Raw genomic sequence first — 25,278 nt, forward strand, 5'->3', positions numbered from 1 at the left:
AAACGAAGTAATACAAATACAAAGTAACATAATTAATTCAATACCAATCTCAAAATCTCCCCCTGACAACTAAAAACTAAGACTAAAAGAAAATAAACTATTTTTAACCCCTAAACCCCCCCCACCCCCACAATAAAGAATGAAGAATTAATAGTTAGTACAATAAGAGAAAAAAAAATTAAAAAATATCTTAAAAAGAAAATCAATATATATATTAAAAAAATATTAATTAAGTATTAATTATTAGTCCACAAAATTTTTATTATATAAAACTATATATATAAAAAAACAAAAACAAACAAAAAAAAACTTAAAATGAAAAAAAGCCAACTAATAAAAAAAACTTAAAAAAAGAAAGAAAAAAACCATATATATAGAAAAAATATATATATATAAATGAAAAGTTTTTTTAAAAAAAAGAAAGAAAAAAAATGAAAAAATAATTAATTCAAACTTATTTAAATTGTATATAATCAATAAATGGAGTCCACTTTAACTCATAAAAAGACATCTTATCTTGTATAGAAAATGATATTTTTTCCATGACCAAACAAAACTTCATCTCTGAATACCACCTATCTAAAGACAATACATTTCTATTCTTCCAAGTAATCGCTATACATTTCTTATTCACTGCCAACGCTAAATAAATAAAAGAAATCTGGTAATTATCTAATTCTAAATCAATCAACGGTTGCATATTCCCTAATAAAAATATATCAGGGTCTAATACAATATGAAGATTATATAGATTATTAAATACAGATTGAATACCTTTCCAAAATTGTTGGAACCGATCACACAACCAAACAGCATGTAAAAAAGTACCAGAAACCTGATCACAATGAAAACAAAGATCTGACTTACTAAAACCAAATTTTTTAAATTTTTCGGGTGTTAAATATAATTGATGTATAAAACTATAATTGATCATCGCCAATCTAGCATTGATCAATTTTCGAACACTGTTACAACAAATTTCAGACCAATCTTCTTCAGTTATTGTTAAGCTTAAATCTTTTTCCCATTTCATTTTATATTTATCCCAATCTATTTTACTTTCACATTCCAACAAAATACGATACAAGCCTGATATATAACCCTTTTTTGGAAATGAGAGCACGTATTTCTCAAAATCAGTTTCAGACAATAAATTCATTTGACGACCGCATACCTGTTTTACAAAAGATCTTAACTGATAATACACAAATATAGAATAACCACTTATATCAAATCTCTTTTGCAATTCTACAAAAGAACAAAAATGACCTTCTAAAAAACAGTCAGATAAATTATGTATTTCTTTCTCCTCCCATTGTTTCAAAATAGTATTAGATACCCTGAAAGGAACAAGCTGATTATTAAATAATGGTAATCTTCCCGACCACTTATTTTTCAATCCCATTTTATGTAATTTACTTGTCCATAAATTCATTAAATGTTTCAATATTGGTACATCATAAGTTCGTAACAAATTTTTATTCCATCGAAATAAAAATTCATTCGAAAATTTTTCAGAAATAACTGCCAATTCTATCTGTGCCCAACTAGGTGTTTCTTGTGTGGCCATTAATACGCTAAGAAATCTAAATTGAGCTGCTTCATAATAAAATTGAAAATTAGGTAGTCGTAACCCTCCAAATTGAAAATCCCACATCAATTTTTTCAACGCCACCCTAGGGAATTTTCCTTTCCACAAAAAATCCCTAATTACCTTATATAAGTCCTTAAAAATTCTTTTTTGTAAACAACAGAGAATTGATTGGAATAAATATTGTATACGAGGAAAAATATTCGTTTTTATAGTATTAATTCTTCCTAATAAACCCAAAGGTAAATCTTTCCATTTAACTAAATCTGCCTTAATCTTCTTCATTAAAGGAAGATAACTAAGTGAATATAAATTTTGGTAATCAGTATTAACATTAATTCCCAAATATTTAATTTGTTTCATCCACTTCAAATTCGTAATATTTCTAAACAATGAGTAATCATCTTTACTAATTGATAAAATTTCACTTTTAGTCCAATTAACCTTATAACCAGATAATTGACCATAAATCTCTAAAGAATCTTGAAGTGCTGGCAGAGAAACATCAGGATCCACCAAATACAGCAAAACGTCATCCGCAAATAAATTTATTTTATAATCTTCATTCAAAACTCTCATACCTTTGATACTTTCATTCTGATGTATTAATTGTGATAAAGGTTCAATAACTAAAGCAAACAAAGCGGGTGATAATGGACATCCTTGTCTAGTAGATTTTGTTAAATTAAAAGATTCTGAAAGCAAACCATTAGTAACAACTCTAGCTTTCGGGCCATTATACAAAGCCCTAATCATACCAATAAATGAGGGACCAAACGAAAACTTCTCAAGTACTTTAAATAAAAACTTCCACTCTACTCTATCAAATGCCTTTTCTACATCCAATGAAACCACCATTGGATAATTCTTCTGAGATTTAGATCTATTTATTAAAGTAATTAATCATAAAATATTATCCAAAGCATACCTATTTTTAATAAAACCTGTTTGATCACGATGTATTATCTTTGGTAAATACTGAGCTAACCTATTAGCCATAACTTTAGCCATTATTTTATAATCTACATTTAACAATGATATAGGACGGTAAGAAGCTACCTGTAAAGGGTCTTTATCTTTTTTTGGTATAACTGTAATTATAGCATTAGAACAGGACTCAGGTAAATGAAAAGTATCATAAAGTTGTTGTATTACATTCTTAAATAAGGAAGATATATCAACATAAAAAGTCTTATAGAACTCAATAGGAAAACCATCTCCACCGGGCGCTTTTCTATTTGGCATATCTTTTATAGCCATTTCAATTTCATTATCCATAAAAGGCTTATCTAACTCCTGTCTATCTTCTTGAGTTAACTGTGGTAAATTAATATTTTTCAAAAAAGAGTCTATTTTATCTCTTTACATTCAGTCAAATAAAGTTTTTTATAAAAATTACAAAATTCATCATTAATTTCTTTTTGACTAAAAGTAATACCCGATTGATTTCTAATAGCTGATATAATCCTAGATAACTGTTCTTTTTTTAATTGCCAAGCTAATAGTTTATGAGCTTTCTCACCCCATTCATAAAATTTATTTCTTGAACGATTCAACAGACATTCAAATCGATATGACTGTAACTTATTATACTTCAACTTTAAATTAGTTAATTGGATCTTTTGAAATTCAGTAGCTTTCTTTTGAAATTCTTTTTCACAGATTGTTATTTTCTTCTCCAAATCCTCAGTTTCTCTAACTCTCTCTTTCTTCAATTTAGATGCATAACTGATAATTTGACCTCGTAAAAAAGCTTTCATTGCATCCCACAAAACAAACTGATCAGAAACAGAATGAACATTATTAGCAATGAAATCCTCAATTTGTTTTTTCAAATAAACAATAAATTCTGGCTTTTGTAGTAACATAGTATTAAATCTCCATCTTAAAGTATGTTGTGTAACTTGAGAACTTTGATATTCCAATAATAACAATGAATGATCCGAGACTAACCTTGCCTTATAATCCACAGATATAACTTTATCCTGTAAATGTGCCGAAATTAAAAAATAATCAAGTCTTGAAAAAGAATTATGTCGAGAAGAATAAAAAGAAAAGTCTTTCTGTGTAGGATTAAATCTACGCCAAATATCAACTAAATTCAAATCTTTCATCATATTAGCCATATGTATCGCCATCTTTGATTTCTTAATTACCTTTGGATACTTATCCAATAACGGTTCTAATACCATATTTAAATCCCCCCCAATCATCACATTGGAATTAGCTTGTCCCAATAATAAAGATATTTCTGTAATAAAAGCAGAGTCTTCAACATTTGGGGCATAAACATCAATCAAAGTCCAAGCTTCATTAGAAATCATACAGTTCAACTTAAGTAGTCTTCCTCCATTTTTCTCCTCGTCTTGCAATTGAAACGGTAAATTCTTATGTACCAAAACCGCAACTCCTTTTGCCTTTGAATTAAATGAAGAATAGAAGACTTGTCCAACCCAATCCCGCTTAAGTTTCAAATCTTCTTTATCTGTCAAATGAGTATCCTGTAAAAAGGCCACAACTACTTTAAATTTTTTAAAATAAGCAAGTACTTTCTTACGCTTTATAGGATTATTCAAACCCTGAACATTAAGAGAAGCAAACTTAAATTTCAACATATCTTTCAACAATTAGAAAAAAACCCCAACTCTTACCCCTTTACCCTCTCTTAATACAATCAAAAAAAAAGAAAAAAAGGAAAAAAAATTTTTTTTTATTAAACAAAAAAAAAACCCCTTCACTCTTTAATCTGGTAATACAAAAAAAAAAGAAAAGAAAAACCGGGTAGGAGGTTAAAAATACCTCCTCCCGTCTAAACCGCACAGTGCGGTAACTCCCCCCCCCAAAAAAATGGGTGTGAGATAACTCACACGTAGCTGATGACTGCTGGAAAATACTGCCCATCCAGCCCCCTCTCCCAACCCCCATATCATATTAACATAATCATTATCTAAAACCATCTCCAGAATTTTCTTTTAATCAATTTAATCTCTACAGCCACCCTTATCTCCATCTCTTCTTGAGGATCATTTCCCTTCTTCCATCTCCAAATTTTTCTGAACAATTTTATCTCTCTTATCTCCCTTATCTCCATTTCTTCTTGAAAATCGACTCCCTTCTTCTGTCTCCACTCTCTTTGGAGACCGTGGTGGACTACGTCTTTCTTGAAATTGCATAATTGACAAAGATTGAACAAAATCCATAGCCTCCTTAGGATTATCAAAAAATTTGGGTTGATAACCATCTTGAAAAATCTTCAATACTGCTGGATATCTAAATGTTGCTTTATATCCTTTTCTCCATAACACTTCTTTCACAGGATTAAATTCACGCCGTTGAAACATAACTTCTTGACTCAAATCCGGATAAAAGAAAACACGATTATTTTCAACCATCAAGGGGGATCTTCTTTGTTGTGCATTTCTTATAGCCGTGCGCAAAATTGTCTCTCTATCGCAATAATTTAAACAACGAACCAAAACTGATCTTGGATTTTGTCCTGAAAAAGACTTTCTTCTTAAAGCTCTATGGGCACGTTCCAAAATTAAACCGTCCGGGAACTTATCCCGTCCTAACACCTGCGGGATCCATTCAGTAAAAAATTTTCTTGGATCCGGTCCTTCCATACCTTCTGGTAAACCAACAATTTTTATATTATTCCGTCTAGATTGATTTTCTAAATAATCAACCTTTTTCATCAGATTCTTATTCTGAATTTGTAAATCTTCAATTGTTTTATTTATTTCTTGCATTTGTTCCTGTACGATATCCATTTCATGATCAACATCTTCAAATTTTTCTTTCACTTCAAGCTTGAAAGCTCCATAATCAGCCATCTGTTTAGTGATAGTTTCCGTCAAAACCTTAAGCTCAGTATTAGTTTGAACTACAACTCTGGATAATTGCGTCATTGTAAGATATATCTTGGTTTCAAAATTCTGAAAATACATATCCATTTGAGTAGATTCAACTACAATAGGCTCCTGCTGTTTCTGTTTCACTGAAGGATCTTCTATTTCTTCCCTCATTTTAACTTTAGCAGTTTTTCTTATAGTTTGGCTGCGTATAGAAACCCCTGCCACAGCCTCCTCAGCAGTATCTGGAGGTCTGTGGCTAGGGATATTCTTACCCCATATTTTATCAAATACTTCTTGTAAATCGGGTTTTAGTAAAGTCTCCTTTGTTAATAGTACATCTTGCAGCACTGGTGCTTTATCCAAGGTTAAATCTCCACTCCCTGTCAGATTTTCAGCAGACAGCGTCTCAGCTGGTTGTAGGAGTAAAGGTTCATTCATATTTACAGCTAGTGCTGATTCTCACACATGCGCCCGGCTAGCCCTTTGTTCTAAGGGCTGCCGGGCGCCATCTTCAAAGAGTCCTACCGACAAAGAACTGGACTCCGCTGCCGAACTTCGGATCTCCTCCCCTGGGTCCATCTCGCACTGTAGTCTGGCTTCCCGTGTGCAGGTAGGCTTGGAATCTTTAAGTCCTGGAAAATGTAGTTTCTTGACAATCTGTTGCCGTTTTTTTTTTACTTTTCTTCAACAACTGTACCATCAGGGATTAGCCTAACACCTCTAACTATTTTTAAACTTTTAAAAAGTTTTAACGGGCATTTCTAGACAAAACAATAACAAAGAGTCGGGAGAGGACTGGAAGGCACGTCTGATCCTTATGCCATCTTGCCACGCCCCCCATTTCTTAATGTTCTTCATATATTTAGGTGTATTGAGAAAAAAAGAAAGAAAACTAGAAAACGATTCCCCCCACCCCACCCCCGCCGCAAGCACTCATGATTCCGTAGAAGTTAGTCCTTTAATCCCAGCTAACTCTCTCGAATTATTGTACTGTCTCTTGTTGTGTTACATCTATATAATCTTCCCAGCTGGAACAAAAACTTTCAATACTGCCGGATACCTTAGGACAAAGGCATAGCCTTTCTTCTATAACACATTTTTAACAGCATTGAATTATTTTCTCTTTTTCAACAAATCTAAACTTATATCAGGGTAAAAGAAGATCTTATTTCCATTGAAACTTAATGGTGATTGTCTTTCTTTTGTTTGTTTTTCCACCAGTTTCAAGATATTTTCTCTCACTTCGTAACGAAGCAGTTTAACCAATATCGGATGTGGACTTTGATCTGGTTGTAGCTTCGGCCGTAATGTTTTGTGAGCTCTTTCAATTTCAATATCTCCTTGAAATTCAGTTACCCCCAAGGATTGTGGAATCCAATCCTGCAAAAACATCTTCATTTCTTGACCTTCATCACCTTCTTTAAGTCCAACAAGTTTTATATTATTTCTTATACTAAAGTTTTCTAAAATGTCAATTTTTTGAGTTAGTTGATCTTTTGTTGCTGCTGCTTCAGTGTGGATTTTTTTTCATCTGTTCTTTAACATTCTGAATTTCAAATTCATTTCCTTTAACTTTTTCTTCCACAACTTCAAATTTCTTATCAACTTGCTGCATCATTCTTTCCACCTTCTTTGTAAAATTCTTATTTTCAACTATACTCTCACTACACTTTTTAACTTCTGTTAGTTGCACCAAAGATTGTTGGAAGTTTTCCATATAGTTTTCCATTTCAGGTGTAAACATTCAAGTCTCTCTCATTTTTTTCTATCTTTTTAGTCATAGCTCCTTGTTCTAGACATAATTCCCGTTCTTCTTGGTCTTTGTTCTGATCACTGGAGCTGGAAGCTTTTTGTTTTTTTTAAAAAAATTACCTCAATTTGTTCTGTGCCCTGCGCATGCATGAGAAGTCATGCATGCACAGAGTCACTTCTTCTCGTAACGGACGGCCATTGTCGGGGGAGACCTTGTACAGCAATGTCCAAGGTCTCCCCAGCTCCAGGCTTATCTCCACAGACTCCTACCTTCCGGACAGCTCCAGGACCCTTCTTCAAGGTAGGTCTCACTTCCTTATCTGTCTCTTTTTCTTGTTCAGTTTCTTGTGTAGTTACAGCTGTTTTTTCTTTCTTTGGTGACACCTTGTGTTATTTTTTTTTGATCTTCTGACAACTTTTCATTTTTTTTTAACTTCTTCAACCTTTATTAACTCTTTTTAAAAACTTTTTCACAGAGAGAAGGGATTCACAGTCTAACCCCACATCATCACATGGCACGCACCCCCCACCCCCACCATTGCAATTGTTCTACCCTCATTAGTTTCTCCCAAAATAAAGTGAATCACTTCATATTTATCAGGATTAAATTCTACCTGTCATTGCTCTGCTCTTCTCACCAACTGATCAATACTATCCTGTAGTCTATGATTATCATCCCATCAACAACTCTACTGATTTTTATGTCATTGGTAAACATGCCTCACATGCTTGTATTGACATTGTTAATGTATATAACAAACATTAAGGACCTCATCCTAGTTACTTGGTACATCACTAGGTCATGTCATCATCTGGAAAACCCTGATGGGGCAGGTTTCTTTGGCAAGACACTAAAATGGCTGATCTAAAGGAATCAGTTGTGGGTTTCCAATGAGCAACAAATCTCTATCTGAAAACCAACAAGTAACCATTTACCTTTCAAGTACCAAAGCCTCGTGAAATTCATAAATGGTTTATTTCTGCAGCTGTTGACATTCTTTGACCACTGTTTCAGATAGTCTCAACCAACCACAGCGACGTTACCGGGGCATCAGAGGGAGAGGTTGCATTTACGACTGCAAAAGAAGCATTGGCCAAAGCAGCAATGCTCCCCCATCCCAACCCTGAGGCTACGTTGGGAATTAGCACTGACGCCTCGAGTTCGGCCGTGGGTGCGGTTCTTGAGCAGTACATCAATGGCCATTATGAACCCCTTGCTTTCTTCAGCAGACATTTAAGGCCAGCGGAAGTGAAATATAGTACGTTTGATCAGGAGCTGTTGGCATTGTACCTAGCCACATGGCACTTACAATAAATTTTGGAAGGTTGCCATTTCACTGTGTTTACAGATCATAAGCCACTCATTTTTGCCTACAGCAAAATAACGGATCCATGTTCGGCAAAACAGCAGCGTCACTTATCATACGTTTCAGAATTCGTGCCGGATGTGCACCATGTTTCAGGAAAAGACAATCTCATCACAGATATGCTGTCCAGACCGACTGTATATCATATTCATGGTGGAATCGATATTTCTAAATTGGCCAGTGCACAACCCATAGTCCCAGATGTTCCGGCATAGAGTTCGGCCATTACTAACCTGGACATTCAATGGGTGGCACCACAACAGGGCAGCCCAACCCTTCTTTGTGACTTGTCTTTGGGGTACCCTAGACCGTTGATTCCGTCATCATGGACGCAATGCCTTTTTGACCAGATACACGGCTGGACTCATCCATCCATCAGAACATCAGTCAAGCTCATGTCAAATAAATACGTATGGCATGAACTAAAAAAATACGTCACTTAATTGGCACATACATGTACCTCCTGGCAGACAGCCAAAATTCAGCGGCACACCAAGGCACCTCTTCAGCCTTTCCCAGCAGTACACAGGAGGTTTGAACACATGCATGTGGACCTGGTCAGACCATTGCCGGTATCTCAAAACATGAGATGAATTCTAACAGTGGTGGACGATTTCTCTCACTGGGTAGAGGCCATCCCGTTGCCTTCCAGTGACACTGAAATGTGCTAGGGCATTCATCATCAATTGGATCGCTAGATTTGGTCTCCCAACACACATAACTTCAGACCACGGAGCACAATTTACCTCTGCATTATGGTCTGCCTTTGCGTGCTTTTGTGGCACACACCTGCACCACACCACTGCATACCATCCACAGTCCAACGGCCTTGTTGAATGTTTCCACCAGCAACTAAAGTCCACACTTAAGGCCCGACTCACCGGTCCCAATTTGGGTCAATACATTGCCATGGATTCTACTGGGAGTTCGCACAGCCCCAAAGGATTTGTCTGTATCATCTGCAGAATTGGTTTATGGTACGGTCCTTACAGTTCCAGGGGACATTCATTTCATCTGACCTGAACATCCTTCAGCAGCTTCAACATGGTATCATTAGCAGCAAACCTGTTCCTACCAACTGGCATGGAACCCCTAAACAACATGTGCCCACAGAGCTCCTGGACGCTGATTTTGTTTTTGTACACAGACAGGTCCCAGGAGCACCATTACAACCATCATATGAGGGCCCTTTCCGCATGATTAAGAGGAATGGGGTTGTGTTTACTCTGGACATTGGGGGACATTTGCAGCTGTTTAGTGTAGGCAGACTCAAGCCTGCCCATGTGGATCCCACTGCACCCGTTCAATTCCCCCAGCGCAGATGTCATGGGCATCCACCTAAGGCACATGCAACTGGTGTTTTAGTTTCTGGCGACGATTCTGGCAGGGGGGGGTGATGTAGTGGCCATGTAGCGGGCTGAGCGGGTGCACAGCGCGGTATCATGAACTGTTGTTGGTGCAGTTCTGTGGGCGTGCGGAACCATAATATAGACAGCTGAATACTCACCTAATGAACCACACGCGAGAGATTCTGATCTACACCATTTAATCTTTGGGACATACTATTGCTATGTCCCAAAGATAATCATGCCCTGAAATGAGGAAAGATGTAGAAAAAGTGCTGTAATTTCTACATGATCAAACCAAAATATGGAGTTGAGTTAATAATCAGATCAGCCATGATTTTATTGAATGGCAGAGCAGGCTCAATGGGCCAGATGGCCTACTCCTGTTCCTATTTCTTATGTTCCAAAAAGATAGATGTTTGGGTTAAAATGTATTTCTTACAAGCCGATTATATCTATTGTTTTCTAGAAGATTGTTTTCATAATCTTTGAGTGTCTCCATAGTTAGCAATCTTCAAGCCAAGGTTACAGTTGGGTTTTCGGCTATCTTAGAGTTTTTTTAGTTTTGAATTTGCTTTTATGTTGGTTAGAACCAGGAGAGAATGAAGACAGTCCAGATAATTCTTCTGACCATTTATTTGTATGTATTAACATTTTATTATCTGTTTTAAATATAGTTTAATTGTTTTATCAAAGTTCTTAATGCATAAAGTTTTAATAAACAGTGAAAAACTCAATGGTTCTTTAGAACAGACTTTTCATTTAACGAGTTAAAACAACAGCATCTCCATGCTATCTGAGTGATTATAAAGGAAGAGAGTCGGAATAGCAGATGCATGAAATATAAAACAATGTCATTCAGTTGGCCAGCAGCAGGCAGTTCATGTCAAAAGAGAAACAAATTAGAAAAAGAAAACAAGTGGTTTCAAATTATAGAGACTGTGAGGGGATAAATATATCTGATAGTCACAAGGAGAAGCTGTTGATTAACTTATCTCATTGATAGGTTAATGGAGAAGATTAGGGAGACAGATTGTGAGCAAAATAATAGACATATGAGAAATGGGAGAGCAAGAACACATTGCTACTTTAAAAAAAAATCTTCTGGAGCGTAACTGCTGGGCCTTTTTTTCATGTTCTCTGACCTAATGAGTGTTTCTATGCAATGAATGTCACCTGCTACCATTGAGTCCACCCACTTTATCTGACCATATCCCATACGTATATAAAGAGCTGAATACTCACCTAATGAACCACACGCGAGAGATTCTGATCTACACCATTTAATCTTTGGGACATACTATTGCTATGTCCCAAAGATAATCATGCCCTGAAATGAGGAAAGATGTAGAAAAAGTGCTGTAATTTCTACATGATCAAACCAAAATATGGAGTTGAGTTAACACAAAACTCAAAACGGTCAACCAGTTTACCTATCTCGGCTGCACCATTTCATCAGATGCAAGGATCGACAATGAGATAGACAACAGACTCGCCAAGGCAAATAGCGCCTTTGGAAGACTACACAAAAGAGTCTGGAAAAACAACCAACTGAAAAACCTCACAAAGATAAGCGTATACAGAGCCGTTGTCATACCCACACTCCTGTTCGGCTCCGAATCATGGGTCCTCTACCGGCACCACCTACGGCTCCTAGAACGCTTCCACCAGCGTTGTCTCCGCTCCATCCTCAACATCCATTGGAGCGCTCACACCCCTAACGTCGAGGTACTCGAGATGGCAGAGGTCGACAGCATCGAGTCCACGCTGCTGAAGATCCAGCTGCGCTGGATGGGTCACGTCTCCAGAATGGAGGACCATCGCCTTCCCAAGATCGTATTATATGGCGAGCTCTCCACTGGCCACCGTGACAGAGGTGCACCAAAGAAAAGGTACAAGGACTGCCTAAAGAAATCTCTTGGTGCCTGCCACATTGACCACCGCCAGTGGGCTGATAACGCCTCAAACCGTGCATCTTGGCGCCTCACAGTTTGGCGGGCAGCAGCCTCCTTTGAAGAAGACCGCAGAGCCCACCTCACTGACAAAAGGCAAAGGAGGAAAAACCCAACACCCAACCCCAACCAACCAATTTTCCCTTGCAACCGCTGCAATCGTGTCTGCCTGTCCCGCATTGGACTGGTCAGCCACAAACGAGCCTGCAGCTGACGTGGACTTTTTACCCCCTCCATAAATCTTCGTCCGCGAAGCCAAGCCAAAGAAGAATAAAGAGTTCATATACAATCATTCAAGGTCATTTTTCCAATTTAGCTTTGTATCATTAACAAATATAAATTGAAGTTTGTGTCTCACCATCAGCAAATTCAGGCTTCTAAATACTCAAAGTACAAACTTCTAATTTTATTGTCAGAGTACATACAACCCTGAGATTCTTTTTTCCTGCAGGCCAGGCAGAATTTTAACTTATGGGTAATTTTAACTGTACACTAGAAGAAAGATGTAAACAAAAGGGAAATGTAAGCAAAGAAATATACTGTAAACATTTTGACTATGCAAATAGAGAAAAAATATTCAGTAATAAATAATATGCAAAGTTTTTTTTTGCTCTTTTTCACCAATTGTACCATCAGAAGTTAAATTAACAGCACTGAAGTTATCTAAACTTTTAAAGAATTTTAATGGGCATTTCTAGACAAAACTAGTAAGTGTCCATAAAATAAATCTGAGTCCATTGTTTACAGCTCTGATAGTTGAGGTGTAGCAACAGTCCTTGAACCTGGTGGTACAAGTCTTTTGGCATTATACCTCTTTCCTGATGGCAGCAGGGAGAACAGAACACGTCCTGGGTGGTGTGGATCCTTGTTGATTGCTGCTGCTCTCCCACTGGGATGTGGCCTCTACATTTTGCAGGGCTTTAAATTCAGAGGTATTGGTGCGCCCATACCAGGCTGTGATGCAGCTGGTCAGCACACTTTCCAAGACACATTTGTAGAAGTTTGCCAAGGATTCAGATGGCATGCCAAACCTCTGCATACTCCTGAGGGAGTAGAGGAGTTGACATGCTTTATTCACAATGGCATTAGAATGTTGGGTCCAGGAAATGTCCTGGACTCCTAGGAATTTAGCACAGGTTTTCAGTACTCAGCAGGGTTCTCTGTCCAGACTGGATGATCTCTTTGCATTCACTTTCTTGAAGGCACCCACATGCCATCAGGGGATGTGGTCGTGCGCAGTGGTTTTCTCATTCTGGTGGTCATATTGGGTGAAGAAGGCATTAAGCTCATCTGGGAATGAAGCTTTACTGTCTCCTATTGCACTGGATTTGGTTTAGTAGCAGTATTTGGTTAGGCCCAGCCACAACAGTCGGGTAGCTTTCATTGTTTCCATCGTTGTCCAGAATCTTCACTTTGCCTAGGAGATGGTTTTCTGTATACTAGCATAATAATTAAACCACAAAGCTACTTTGAGAGTCTGAGATAATATGGGATATCTTACCAAGTAATGACATTTTATTTGTTGAGATAATGGAACGATAGAACACTACAGCACAGAAAACAGGCCATTCAGCCTTCCTTGTCTGTGCTGAAACATCTTACCACTAGTCCCACTGACCAACATCCATTCCATAACCCTCCAGACTTCTCCCTTCCATGTATCTATCCAATTTATTCTTAAAACTTAAGAATGAGCCTGCATTTATCACATCAGATGGCAGCTCATTTCAGACTCCCACCACTCTGAGTGAAGTTCCCACTAAACCTTTCCCCTTTCATCCTAAAGCCATGTCTTCGCTCCTAATCTAAAAGAAAATAGCCTACTTACATTTACTCCGTCTATACCCCTCAATTTTGTAAACCTCTATCAAGTCACCCCTCATTCTTCTATGCACCAAGGAAAAAAATGTCCTCACCCATTTAATCTTTCCCTGTAACTCAACTCCTGAAGGCCCAGCAACATCCTAGAAAATCTTTTCTGCACTTTCAATCTTACTGATATCCTTCCTGTAGTTTGGTGACCATAACTGCACACAATACTCCCAAGTTTGCCTCACCTAATGTCTTAAACAACTTCAGCATAACATCCAAACTCCTATACTCAATACTTTGCTTTATGAAGGCCAAGGTGCCAAAAGCTTTCTTTACAACCCTGTCTAACTGCAACACCACTTTTAGGGAATTATGTATCTGTATTCTCAGATCCCTTTGTTCCTCCACATTCCTCATTGCCCTATTTACTGTGTATATCCTTCCTTGGTTTGTCCTTCCAAAATGCAACACCTCACACTTGTCTGCATTAAATTCCATCTGCCATTTTCTGTCCCATTTTTCCAAATCCCTCTGCAAGCTTTGAAAGCCTTCCTCACTGTCCACAACACCTCCAATCTTAGTGTTATCAGCAAACTTGCTGATCCAATTTTCCACATATCATCCAGATCATTGATATAGACTACAAATAACAATGGTCCCAGCACCGATCCCAGAGGCACACCACTAATCATAGACCTCCAATCTGTGAAGCAATCATCCACTATCACTCTGTTTTATCCCATTTAGCCAATTTTGAATCAAGCTTATAAACCCTCCATGGATACCTAGTGTCTGAACCTTCCTGACTAACCTCCCATGTGGGACCTTGTCAAGCCCTTACTGAAGTCCATGTAGACAACATTGACTTTCTTGGTAACCTCAAAAAACTGCAAGGTTCATTAAACACGGCCTGGCACACACAAAACTATCCTATCCTTAATCAGCCCTTGACTGTCCAAATACTTGTATATACGTTCTCTTAGAATACCCTCCAATAATTTAACTACTACTGATGTCAGGCTCACCAGCCTGTAATTTCCTGGTTTACTTTTGGAGCCTTTTTTAGTGCCTTTTGGGGTGTCATGAGGAAAGTGACTAATTAATCCAACCTCTAACTGCTCTTGTAGCTCCAGTACTTAATCTTAAGTGATTCAGCTACCCAAGATTTTGATCAAATGTGGCTTTCAGGACATTGATTATTGGGGGTGGAGGGGGTTCAATGATGGAAATATGATTGATATCAAGCATCTTTGCTTGTGATTGTTAGGGCTCTTGCTAACTATCAATGTCTGAATGTTGTGTGGAGACCTGGACTGTTTCATTGATGAGGTTGCAGATAGAATTGAACATTGTCCATTTATCTGCCAACAGTTTAATGGAAGGTCTTTGACAAAGCAGCTGATGATGGTTTGGCCTGGGATACATCTTAAGGACCTCCTGAACTAATGTCCTTGGGGTGGTCTAATTGAACTTTAACAACCACAGCCATAGCTCAGTGTACGAGGTAAGATTCCAACTGGGCGAGTTTTCTTCCTTAATGACCATTCACATTAATTTTGCCAGAGTGCTTTAATGGCACTCTGATGCTGCAGTGATGACAAGGGACGTTTCTCCCAATTTGCCTTTGGCATTTAGCTCCTTGGTTCACTAGACTAATGCTATGATAAGGTCTGGGGCTGAGTGGCCTGGGAAACCCCAAACTAGGTGAGACCCACCTTTGGAACTAAACTGCAATAAATTGTGCATGGCTATTTCTGGAGCTTAGATCTTCACAACAAGAACATTTAGTCATTGTTGCAGCCAGCATTCTGATTTGTTTCTAAGGATCACATAGAATAAATTGAATTACATGTACACAATCCTTTATCTGGAGCTCTTAGGGGACAGTGGGTTCCGAATTTTGGATTTTTCCACATTTTGGAAAGCCAGATTAAGCCCATCCAAATTGTGCTGCCGTATCCACCCCCACCCCCTTCCAGTGGCGCTGCCGGTCTCCCACCCTCACTCGCCCGACTCGCACTGCCGGCCTCTCCCCACTTGCCGGATTTTGGAGCTTTCCAGATTTTAAATGCCTGGATAAAAGATTGTGTACCTGTAGTTGAATATTGGCTTCTGCAATGTTAGGAATTTCTTGAGTAGGCCAAAATCAATTATTTATTTAGTACTTCTGGTAGAGAACCAAGGACCTAGTGTCTGATGAAAATAACTAATACATAAAAGAAAGATCAAAATAAGAAAATATTGTTCTGGATTGCACTGAGGAAAGGTTCGTATACAGGTATCATAGGGTTTATATGTTTGTCACTTTAAAGGAATGATCCCTTTATACTAACAGCTGCCAGTTTAAGTTCAGGGTTGCACGGGCTACAATTGTAGCTAGGACAGCCAAAGGGGAACCACTTGTTGTTTCCCCTCCTTCCAAGATTGGCTGTAGCCCATGGTGCAGACCCTGCAACAAGAATGCTTTCTTTTCCATTCCTCCAGTTCAACTGAAGAGCAATTTGCAGTTACTTGATTTATTTCCTCACTCACAATACACATTGAGCTCTATCTGGCTGAAGCCACACAACTCTCATACTTATCCCTTCAACAGGACTGCACCAAATTGAAGTCCATTGTATCACAATATCTTTGAACTTATCACTTCCAATCAACTTCCTCACATGGCCTCAAATTGTTTCCCAACCCCACACTCCCCAGTTCTACCTCATTCCCAAGATCCACAACCCCAATTATCCTGAGTGACTCATCATTTTTTTCCAATTCTCCTGCCCCACTGAATTGGTATTCTCTTTCCTTGCTTCCAGTTCCCTGAACTCTATTGCGTCATCTTTACCATGAACATCCAATCATTATACCCACCCATCCCCCATACCAAAGGTCTCCAAGCCCTTTTTTCTTGACACAGACGTAACTTCCTAACAAAATTTGTCCTCACCCTCAGCAACTTCTCCTTTGTCTCATCTCACTTTCTCCAAGTCATGGGTAAACCATGGGTATTTGCCTTTACATTGATGCCATTGAGCAATCCATGCTACAAGCCTACACATGCCTGAACAGTTTGTTACATTGACCCTGTCAACTTTATTCACTTTGCTGTCAGGTTCCACCCAGACTTCAGATTAATTTGCTGAATCTCGAGCAACACTCTCCCTCTTTCTCAATCTCAACACACATACATACAGGCAAGTAATACGTATGCTGATTAAGTTTGGTTGTCTGCATGCTTTTGCACGGAGAACCAGAGAACACTGTTTGATTGGGTTGTACTTGTATGATCAGATGACAAGACTCGACTCCATCTCAGGAGACAAACTTTTGACAGACATCATCTACCAACCCACCAACTTCCAAAGCTACCTCGATTAGCTTGTTACCCTGTTCCCTGTAAGGATCCAATTCGTTGGATTTCCTCCCAGGTCAAGGTCTTCCATGCCAGATCAGATGTTTTCCTTCTTCCAAAAAAAAACTTCCCCACTACTAAACCAACTCAGTCCGTACCCACATCCCCTCCATTATCAGTACATCTACCCTGGCCCTCTGCCCCCATGTGTGCACAAGGGCAGAATTCCCCTTGTTCTCACCTACCACCCTAACCGCCTCCATGTCCAACATATCCTCTTTCCACAACCTACTAAATGATCCTACCACCATACAGATCTTCCCTTCTCTTCCCCTCCTCCCCTAATGTGCGCTCCCTCCCCACCAATTTTCCCCATGGTATGCACCTGTCATCACAGGAGGTGCTCTACTTGCACCAGTAGTTTTCCCAACTGCCCACTAAACTCGCATTCCATCTTAAGCAATCCCTGCCATAAGTACTCTGATTAGTAATGGATTGCTTAAGGTGGTGTGTGCATAAAGAAAAAGGTTTGAAAACCATTGTTTTAATTGGACCCAATACTCTGATAGCTCAATGGTTAGGGTGACTCTTCATTTTGGTAGACTAAGAATTTCATGCATGTCACATTTTTAATGTGGTATTAAGTGATAATAATGGAACCTTTACCTTTAATTGACTCATTATGTGCACAGTTTCATAAATCTAAAGGAAATGGGCCAATGACAATTTTTCCTCAAGCAAAATATTTCAGTAACAATTGGGTCTAGACCAGTGATTCTCAACCTTCCATTCACATACCACCTTATGCAATCCCTTACCAATCGCAGATCACTTATAGCATAGTGATTGCTTAAGGTGGTATGTGAGTTTAGGAGGGCAGTTTGAAAAGCTCCGACATACTCATACTTCCTCCCTCACCACCCATTTTATTGCTCATCACTTGTGATTCTGCTGATGTCATCTAGTACTTCCAGTACTCCTGGTGTGGCAGACTCTACATAGGAGAGAATGAAAGATCTCCCATTGGCCATCCATTTCAATTCCTCATCCTATTCTCTTGCAAACATCTGTCCATGGTCTGAAGCACTGCTAGAATGATTATCACCTGCAATATTTCTTCTGAGCACAATCCAACTAGATGGCATTAACAGACATCTCCAGTCTGTTAACCTCGCATCTCTATCTTTCCCCAGCTATGCATTCCCAGAGTCAAAAACATCCTCCTCCCAACCTCACCTTTCCTCTCTCCTATACAGTATTGCATAGGAAGACCTTATAGAGCCCTAATGTCTGAACTGGTCACACCCAACCCCAACTTTCACCCTGGCCCAAGCCACCATCAGGAACAAGCCTTCAATGCACTCTCACCCAGGCCTCAGTGGCCTACAGGACTGAGCCTTCTGTTTGTACATTTCCCCCTGCCAATTCTTCCTTTCTCCCCAGCCTTTTAATTAAGGTGCCTGCCAGCTTTTTATTCATACACAAAATCTGCCTCCTATGGACTGAGTTCCTTCAGTCCTTGTTTTTACTCAATTAAAACTTTGCTGATACCAAGACAATCCCTTTACCTACATACTCATGTCTACTAAAAAATCAAGTGATTCTGTATGTTTCCACCACCACTCTTACTACTGCATAAAAATAACTCATACACACACCTCCTTTCTTCCCCCCTCCCCCCACCAATTCCTTTGGAGGTAGACAATTTCAAAAGAGTGATGGAAGTTCACATCTCCCTCATTGAGCCTTCCAAGTTACATTCTTTGGATTTAGAAAAAGAAAAGCCTTGCATCCTCTGGTTAAAGTGTGGTGTCCAGAATTCAACTTTTACAACCGAGCCAAGGCCTAGATTTCACCCAATTTCAACTTAACAATTGATAGTCAGAAAGTGATTGGACAAGAGTTTTAGAAATAAAGGTGATGTGAAACCCCAGGTAAACCACTTTTGATAATGCACTAATGCCTCACAATTTTCCTTCCAAAATGTAGGATTTGGCATTTCTTTGCAATAAGAACATAATATTGCCATTTTTCTTGAGTCAATTACCATCTTCCTCATGCTCATCTTTTGAGAAATTCAAAATTATGTTCTGAATACCTATCTTGATGAAGAGCTCTGATCCAAATACCTACAGCCGGTAGAAAAACTGCAAATTCCCATTGGTTTGATTAATGTTTAACCACTCTGCTTCCTGTTTGGGTCAATGTTAAGGTCACTCCACCACTGCCCCTGTAATTTCATATTTCTTCCAGTCTGCTTAATCTCCTGTAGTAGAAGGAAATGGTGCACTTGCTAGAGAGTGACCAGACTTGCTAGACCAGCTTTATTATGCCAGAATTACCACACAAAATTAAGTGGACAGAAATTAATGTTCTCAAGCATTTAGAAAAACAAAAGATCTCAAAGTTTACAAAATTCTGAAAGGGCAGACGCAGAGGCTTCCCCCTGACCATGGAGTCTAGGACAAAGCACAATTTTAGAAATTGTTTGTTCAGAACGGAGATGAAAACTTTCTTCAAACAGGGAGAAATTTCTGGAATTCTCTAACCTGCAACTGTCACATTCTTTCAAAACCCAGACTGATAAATTTCTGAACATTATTCCCATTCCCTTTCCTTTTTGCTGATCCAAGGCCTTCAATGACATTACTAAACAGCACATTAGAGTCAAGGGGGTCAGAAGGCATTCTTCAGCTCATTTCTTCTGTTCTTCCTTTATCTGCAGTTCAAATATACAGATCAACTTTATCAACCTACTTAAGGCAAGGAATAGAATTTATCACAAAAATATTTCAAATGGCAAAATAGAGATATTATACAATATGTTCTAAGTTTATCCAAGACAGGGAGCTCTGACCTTGCTTCAACCAAGAATCAACTCTTTTACATTAAATTATTTCACTGAAAACAAAGGAAGTCAGCCAAATTTAGTTCAAACAACTTATTTCTTTTTATTGGTGCTTGAACAAGACTCAATAAAGTACCATTGGAAGTATTTACATACAAGGTCTACAAAGTGTGTTCATTTCCAATGAAACTATTACATACGACTAGATGAACAAGCTGATGACCTTAAGCAAATTCATTGTCACTTTTACCATTTACAATAGTCAGAACTTATGACTAACTAGTTGTCAAAACACTACCCAGATATCAGCAATCAAGTGGCCTTGGCTATTTTTTCCTAAATGGAGGAATAGACCATTTTAGGTGCTGAAAGTTAGAATGCAGAATTCCAAATTCTGAGTTTAACTGGTTTTCATAAAACTAGTCTTGAAAAAGCAATGAAAGTCATTTGATCAATTTACTCTCCTTACTTGTAATCCTGTAAACTACTTTGCACATTAAATGTCACTCAAGATCTTGATGCTCATGAAAGTCACTGCAAAAGCCTACATTCAAAGGAATTCTGCAAAAATCAGATCTTCAAATGTTTGCAGAGCTGAATCCCAAAACACTGCAATAGATATTGGCCACCTGTTCAAGTTGACTAAGACGAACTACAAAAAAGACAGACGTGTAGACCTGCTGGTTCTGAAAAAAGGCGTTAAAGAGATTAAAGCTGTAAATCTTATGAAACTAGAACAAAATGCAATAAGGTGATTTGCTCTGAAATAACCTTATTTGCCTAACATGTCTGGTGCCTGTAAGATAACAAAACAAGGAAGGGGGAAAATATCAATAAAAGCCATTGTCCACAATTACACCAGATACACATTTACTTGGTGAACCAGGCATCTCTTACAAGTCTCTCCCCCCCCCCCCCCAGTATACTTACCTGTTTCTACCACTTTACAATGCTGAAACCACATTTGGAGTTCTGAAAGAACACAACTACTGCCAAATGGTGGATACACCATTTTTTGCAACCAGGTGAAGTTATATTAAGCCATAATTTATCAAGAACCAAGGTAAATTATTGTGAAGAATACATTTCACATCTTGACCTCAACATTTTCAAAACATTTAAATAATTCTACGCGTTAGTAGTGCATCCAAAATGAAAATAAGATAGTTTAATGTTCAGGTGAAACTTTAATGACTGCCTTTCCCTGCAAGATATGTAAAATTTTGGTTATTCCTCTACTCTTCCCCAAACATGGATCCAAAATGGTCTTGGGACCATTTTGACAGTATCATGGCATTATCAACATGCCTTACATTGCTATAGTTTTCACGAATGACTAAAAACAACTGCTTAACCTTTGACACCCATATTCAAGTTCTGAATGGAGTGAAAAACATTTCTTGAATCCAAAGATCTCTAAATAAGAACCATTCAATGCTGTTGCATAATTAAAGCCGGAATCTAGATTTCCTTTGAAGATGATTGATTGAACACAAACTGAAAAGATTTTCCAAGGCCATAGATCAGGTTTTTCCCTCCATCCTTTCGAAGTAAAGAAAGGGCAGTTTTTTTGTAATCTGCAGGAGGCACATAAAACTGATGGGCTGGAAATGTTGGAAAAGATCAACTTGGTGAAGGAAGGATCAATTAAAAACACCTCCATATTGCTGAGCAATCTTGATGGTTCCATTAACAGCTGACACAATGAAGAGAGGTGCAGTATTCCAAAAAACTTAGGAAGCAATTTGCCCTAAAAGCATGATTCTACAAACCTGGCATGTGATTGGGAGCTACATAAGAAATCGGAAAAGTAACTAAATCAGCTTTGAGATTAAAAAAATGACTCATGAACAACCACCTTAGATTTTCCTATCCTTTAAACTTTTAAAAAAAAAACGACCACCTGCACTTCCATCATTTGTTACTGGTGGATTGAAGTGTGAACAGACATACTGCACCATAACTGGAACACAGACTGTTCAATAACTACATGCCTTAATAGCCTTGTAAAGAGAATATATCAAAATCAGATATAATCCTTCAAATACACTTATGGCTTAATATATTAATTACCTGCACCTGGGTACAATTTCTAACACTTCTTAAAGCAACAAAAAGGTTTAAGATTACATCAGCAAGAATTCATCAGGACATATGCCCAGTTTTTTTTTTAAATGCTTCACAACATATCAGGTTAATTTGCTCAAGACACTAATAACCTTAAAATAAGTTTTCATGCATTTTCCAGAAATTACTGAATTTAAAAAAAACTGTAGATGGTAAAACATTATTTCTGTTTAGAACTTGAACGGGAGCCTGAGTGAGAGGATCCAGAGGACGATCCACTGCGCCTGCAAAAGACAAAAACATCAACGAGGTGTGCAAATCGGAGTTTAATAAAACTGGAGATACATCTTACAAGTAACCCAGCTAAAAAAAAGCATTGCTTATATTATATAGCTCAAAACCTGTGTAAAGAAGCATCCTAAGATTTTAATTCTATTTATTGCATTAATAAAACACCTTAAACATGATAGCTTCTGTATTCCTAATAAAATCTATTAACCCTGTATGCTAATCTTATTCTACAGATGCCCAAACCTTTCTGCAGACCAAGATCTCGAGTCAGAACGTCTAGTTTTTTTGCGGCCACTGGAGGACGATGATCTGGAGCGGCTTCGTTTTTTGCCTCTTTCAGAGGAAGCTGATGACCGAGAAGTTGAGCGTGACCTCTTCCTTGGAGATGAAGACCCCCGGCGTGATCTGGAGCTGGATTTTGATTGATTGGGATAAAGTTAGATTTGTGACAATTAATGTTCCAAAAGATTAACAAGGATACATGGCTTTTTTTGATTTAATTTTACTGGATACTTCATTGCAAACGTTACACCATTGTAATAACCCAAATCACAAACACTGGTAATTAAAGGGTGGACAAAAAGGAAACAAAATATTTATAGATATTCTTCCAAAGAAAAATTCAGCAGTTGAGAAATAACAACTGACCAAGTGCAGTTAAGTATAATGATGTTACTGATGCAGACATATTCAAAAGCAGAAGAGTAAAGACCTGGGTTCCACATAGTTTTCTAATCCTGGAATATCCAACCTGTTCCTCAGTAATCCAAGCATTTAAGGCAGTGTATCAATCTTATTTGTGATAATCTCCTCCTCCTTCTCTCCCCCTCCCCCATTTGATTCCCTGTTTTGCACAAGCTCTGATTTGCTGTTTTTAACATTACATACTCATTGATGAAGAAATGTTTCAACCACTGAATGCACTGCTGTGCACCACAAGGAACTTGGATTTTAATCCCAATTTTATATGTATATAATGCTGCTCTAATCCACAATCATACATAATACAATTAACATTTAGATATTTTGGGTCTTCTGATAAAGCATGCTGGTATATTGAAATATTGTAAACTACCCAATTAAGGCAGTAGTCACGACAGAAACTTCAAGGACGGGGATTGGATATTTTATTAAAAACACTAGACAGAAGTCTTTTTACTGCTTTGAAAATGTAATGAATAAAGTTGAATGATGTAGCAAAGTCCAGAAAGCAAATATGGAATAGATTCCAGCCAAGTACAGCAGAGCCACCTACTGAATTTAAAATGAAGTAGCAAGGGAAACAAACACTGCGAGCTCAAACCCTGTATAGTTAAACTACATTTCAATACATTATGGTTGATTTTGGTCTTTTTGTTCAGTTATATGAAAAAGGATTACTGAATATAGTGCTCAATGTCAATTTGAACAATCAACTTCAAAAAGGAGAAACTATTTTTTCTGGAAAAAAATTCAATATTGACTTTGAAATATACAGAAAAAACTAATAGTCTGTACATGATGAAGGAACCTTGAATGTTAACTCTTTCCTCATTCTACCCTCTGTTGTTGTAGGAAAGCACCAAATAGAATCCTGAGTACTCAATAACAGAATATTAAATCACCTAAAAACTACTGAGGTGCAATGATAGACTATGAAGCAACATTGAAAATAAACCATGTCAGATATTATTTCATACTTCATTAGATTTTAGGAAACATCTGATAAATTTCAAAACAACTGAAATGGATTCATTACACTTAATTGTTCACTTCTGAGACACTTGTCAATTCTAGTTGACACTGCTCTCCAATGAGCAGCTCACGTTTCACACTCATACCTAATCTCCCAAACTGCATTCACAGTAACTCATCTTTCCCACCCCACAATGTTCTCTCTTCAAGAACTGCAGATGCTGGAATTTTACGCAAAGAATAAGGTAGAAGGATTAGCATATCTGGCAATATCCATATGCAGAAATGGTCAATTAATGTTTTAAAAATTGAAACCCCTTAGCAAGACAAGGATAGGAGAAAAGGAGAAGGAGAAAAGGAGAAGGTGGCCTAAGGGATAATTAGATGTTTGGAAAAAAGGTTGGCATGCAATGTGGAGAGAGACAGATGAGGGGGGGGGGGGGGGGGCGGGGTTGGGAAAGAAGAGATCCAAGGGATATGGGGAAATATTGAGAGAAAAAGTACAAGGATAGGTGGAAAGTGGAATCCGATATATGGGGTACGTGAAATTTATGTTCTTGCTGTTGGGTTTTAAGCTACTCCAGGCAGAATACATGATGTTCCTCAAGTTTATGTTCAGTTTTACCCCTGCAATGGATGAGCAGCAGACAGGTCAATGTGCCCTCAGTGTGGCTTCCTCTATAGTGGTGATACCAACTTGACAAGCAATTGCTCTGTCTGAATGGGCCAGCTGGAACTCTTGGTTGTCAAACATTTTTAATATTTCTTTGATTGGCTTATTCTTGTTCTCAAAAAAAAAGGTCTCAACCCAAAACAGGACTGTCCATTTCTCTCTATGGATGCTGCCTGACCTGCCAAGTCACTCCAGCTTCTCATGGTTTTCACATCCCACCCCCAATCAAATTTCCATTTCATGGGTCAATGCCCGATCAATTATATACTTAAAAAAAATTAGACACAACACAGCAACAGGCTCTTATTAAAAGGCAGATTTAAAAATATGGCTGAAGAAATTAATAGACATCATACATTTAAAAAATGACCAGTCGGTTGAAAATTATGGACACAGTATCTTGGTAACTGATGACCAAGGCCTTTATTCACCAAAACTTGAAAATAGCAAACAGCTTACCTGCCCAAAAGAGAAACTTGGTTCCTAATACTATAAATAAAGTTGAATGTTATTTTTCTACCCTGTACTTTTAATAATTTTCCCTCAATCATTTCACCTACTCTTGAACAACCTCACCTGTGCTATCTAAACTAGCTCAAAATTTATGGTACAAAATTTAGCAAGGGACAGTGTGTTCCTCCTCAAATGTTAAGAAGTCAATGCCAAACAGTTTCTTAGGCCACTCATGCTTTCCAGCTCAGTCTGCAG

At 38.0% G+C, this 25,278-nt stretch overlaps 1 protein-coding gene and 1 long non-coding RNA gene across 2 annotated transcripts in view; one reads left to right on the top strand and one right to left on the bottom strand.

Annotated features, from left to right (window-relative positions):
* The first annotated feature begins 5,860 nt into the window (after window positions 1-5,860).
* On the top strand, window positions 5,861-24,324 carry LOC138763754 (uncharacterized). Its single transcript, XR_011357767.1, has 4 exons — window positions 5,861-6,055; window positions 15,046-15,178; window positions 22,167-22,242; window positions 22,457-24,324. It is a non-coding gene; the product is annotated as an uncharacterized lncRNA (long non-coding RNA).
* The window catches only part of zranb2 (zinc finger, RAN-binding domain containing 2), a 36,623-nt gene continuing 31,288 nt past the window's right edge, over window positions 19,944-25,278 (bottom strand). The window contains exons 9-10 of the mRNA XM_069938454.1: window positions 22,467-22,634; window positions 19,944-22,216 (exon numbers count right to left, since the gene is read on the bottom strand). Coding sequence (XP_069794555.1) covers window positions 22,153-22,216; window positions 22,467-22,634 — 232 coding nt within the window. The 3' untranslated portion in view covers window positions 19,944-22,152. The remainder of the gene's footprint in view (window positions 22,217-22,466; window positions 22,635-25,278) is intronic.

The sequence above is a fragment of the Narcine bancroftii genome, chromosome 5, assembly GCF_036971445.1.
Source record: "Narcine bancroftii isolate sNarBan1 chromosome 5, sNarBan1.hap1, whole genome shotgun sequence".
Lineage (NCBI taxonomy): Eukaryota > Metazoa > Chordata > Chondrichthyes > Torpediniformes > Narcinidae > Narcine > Narcine bancroftii.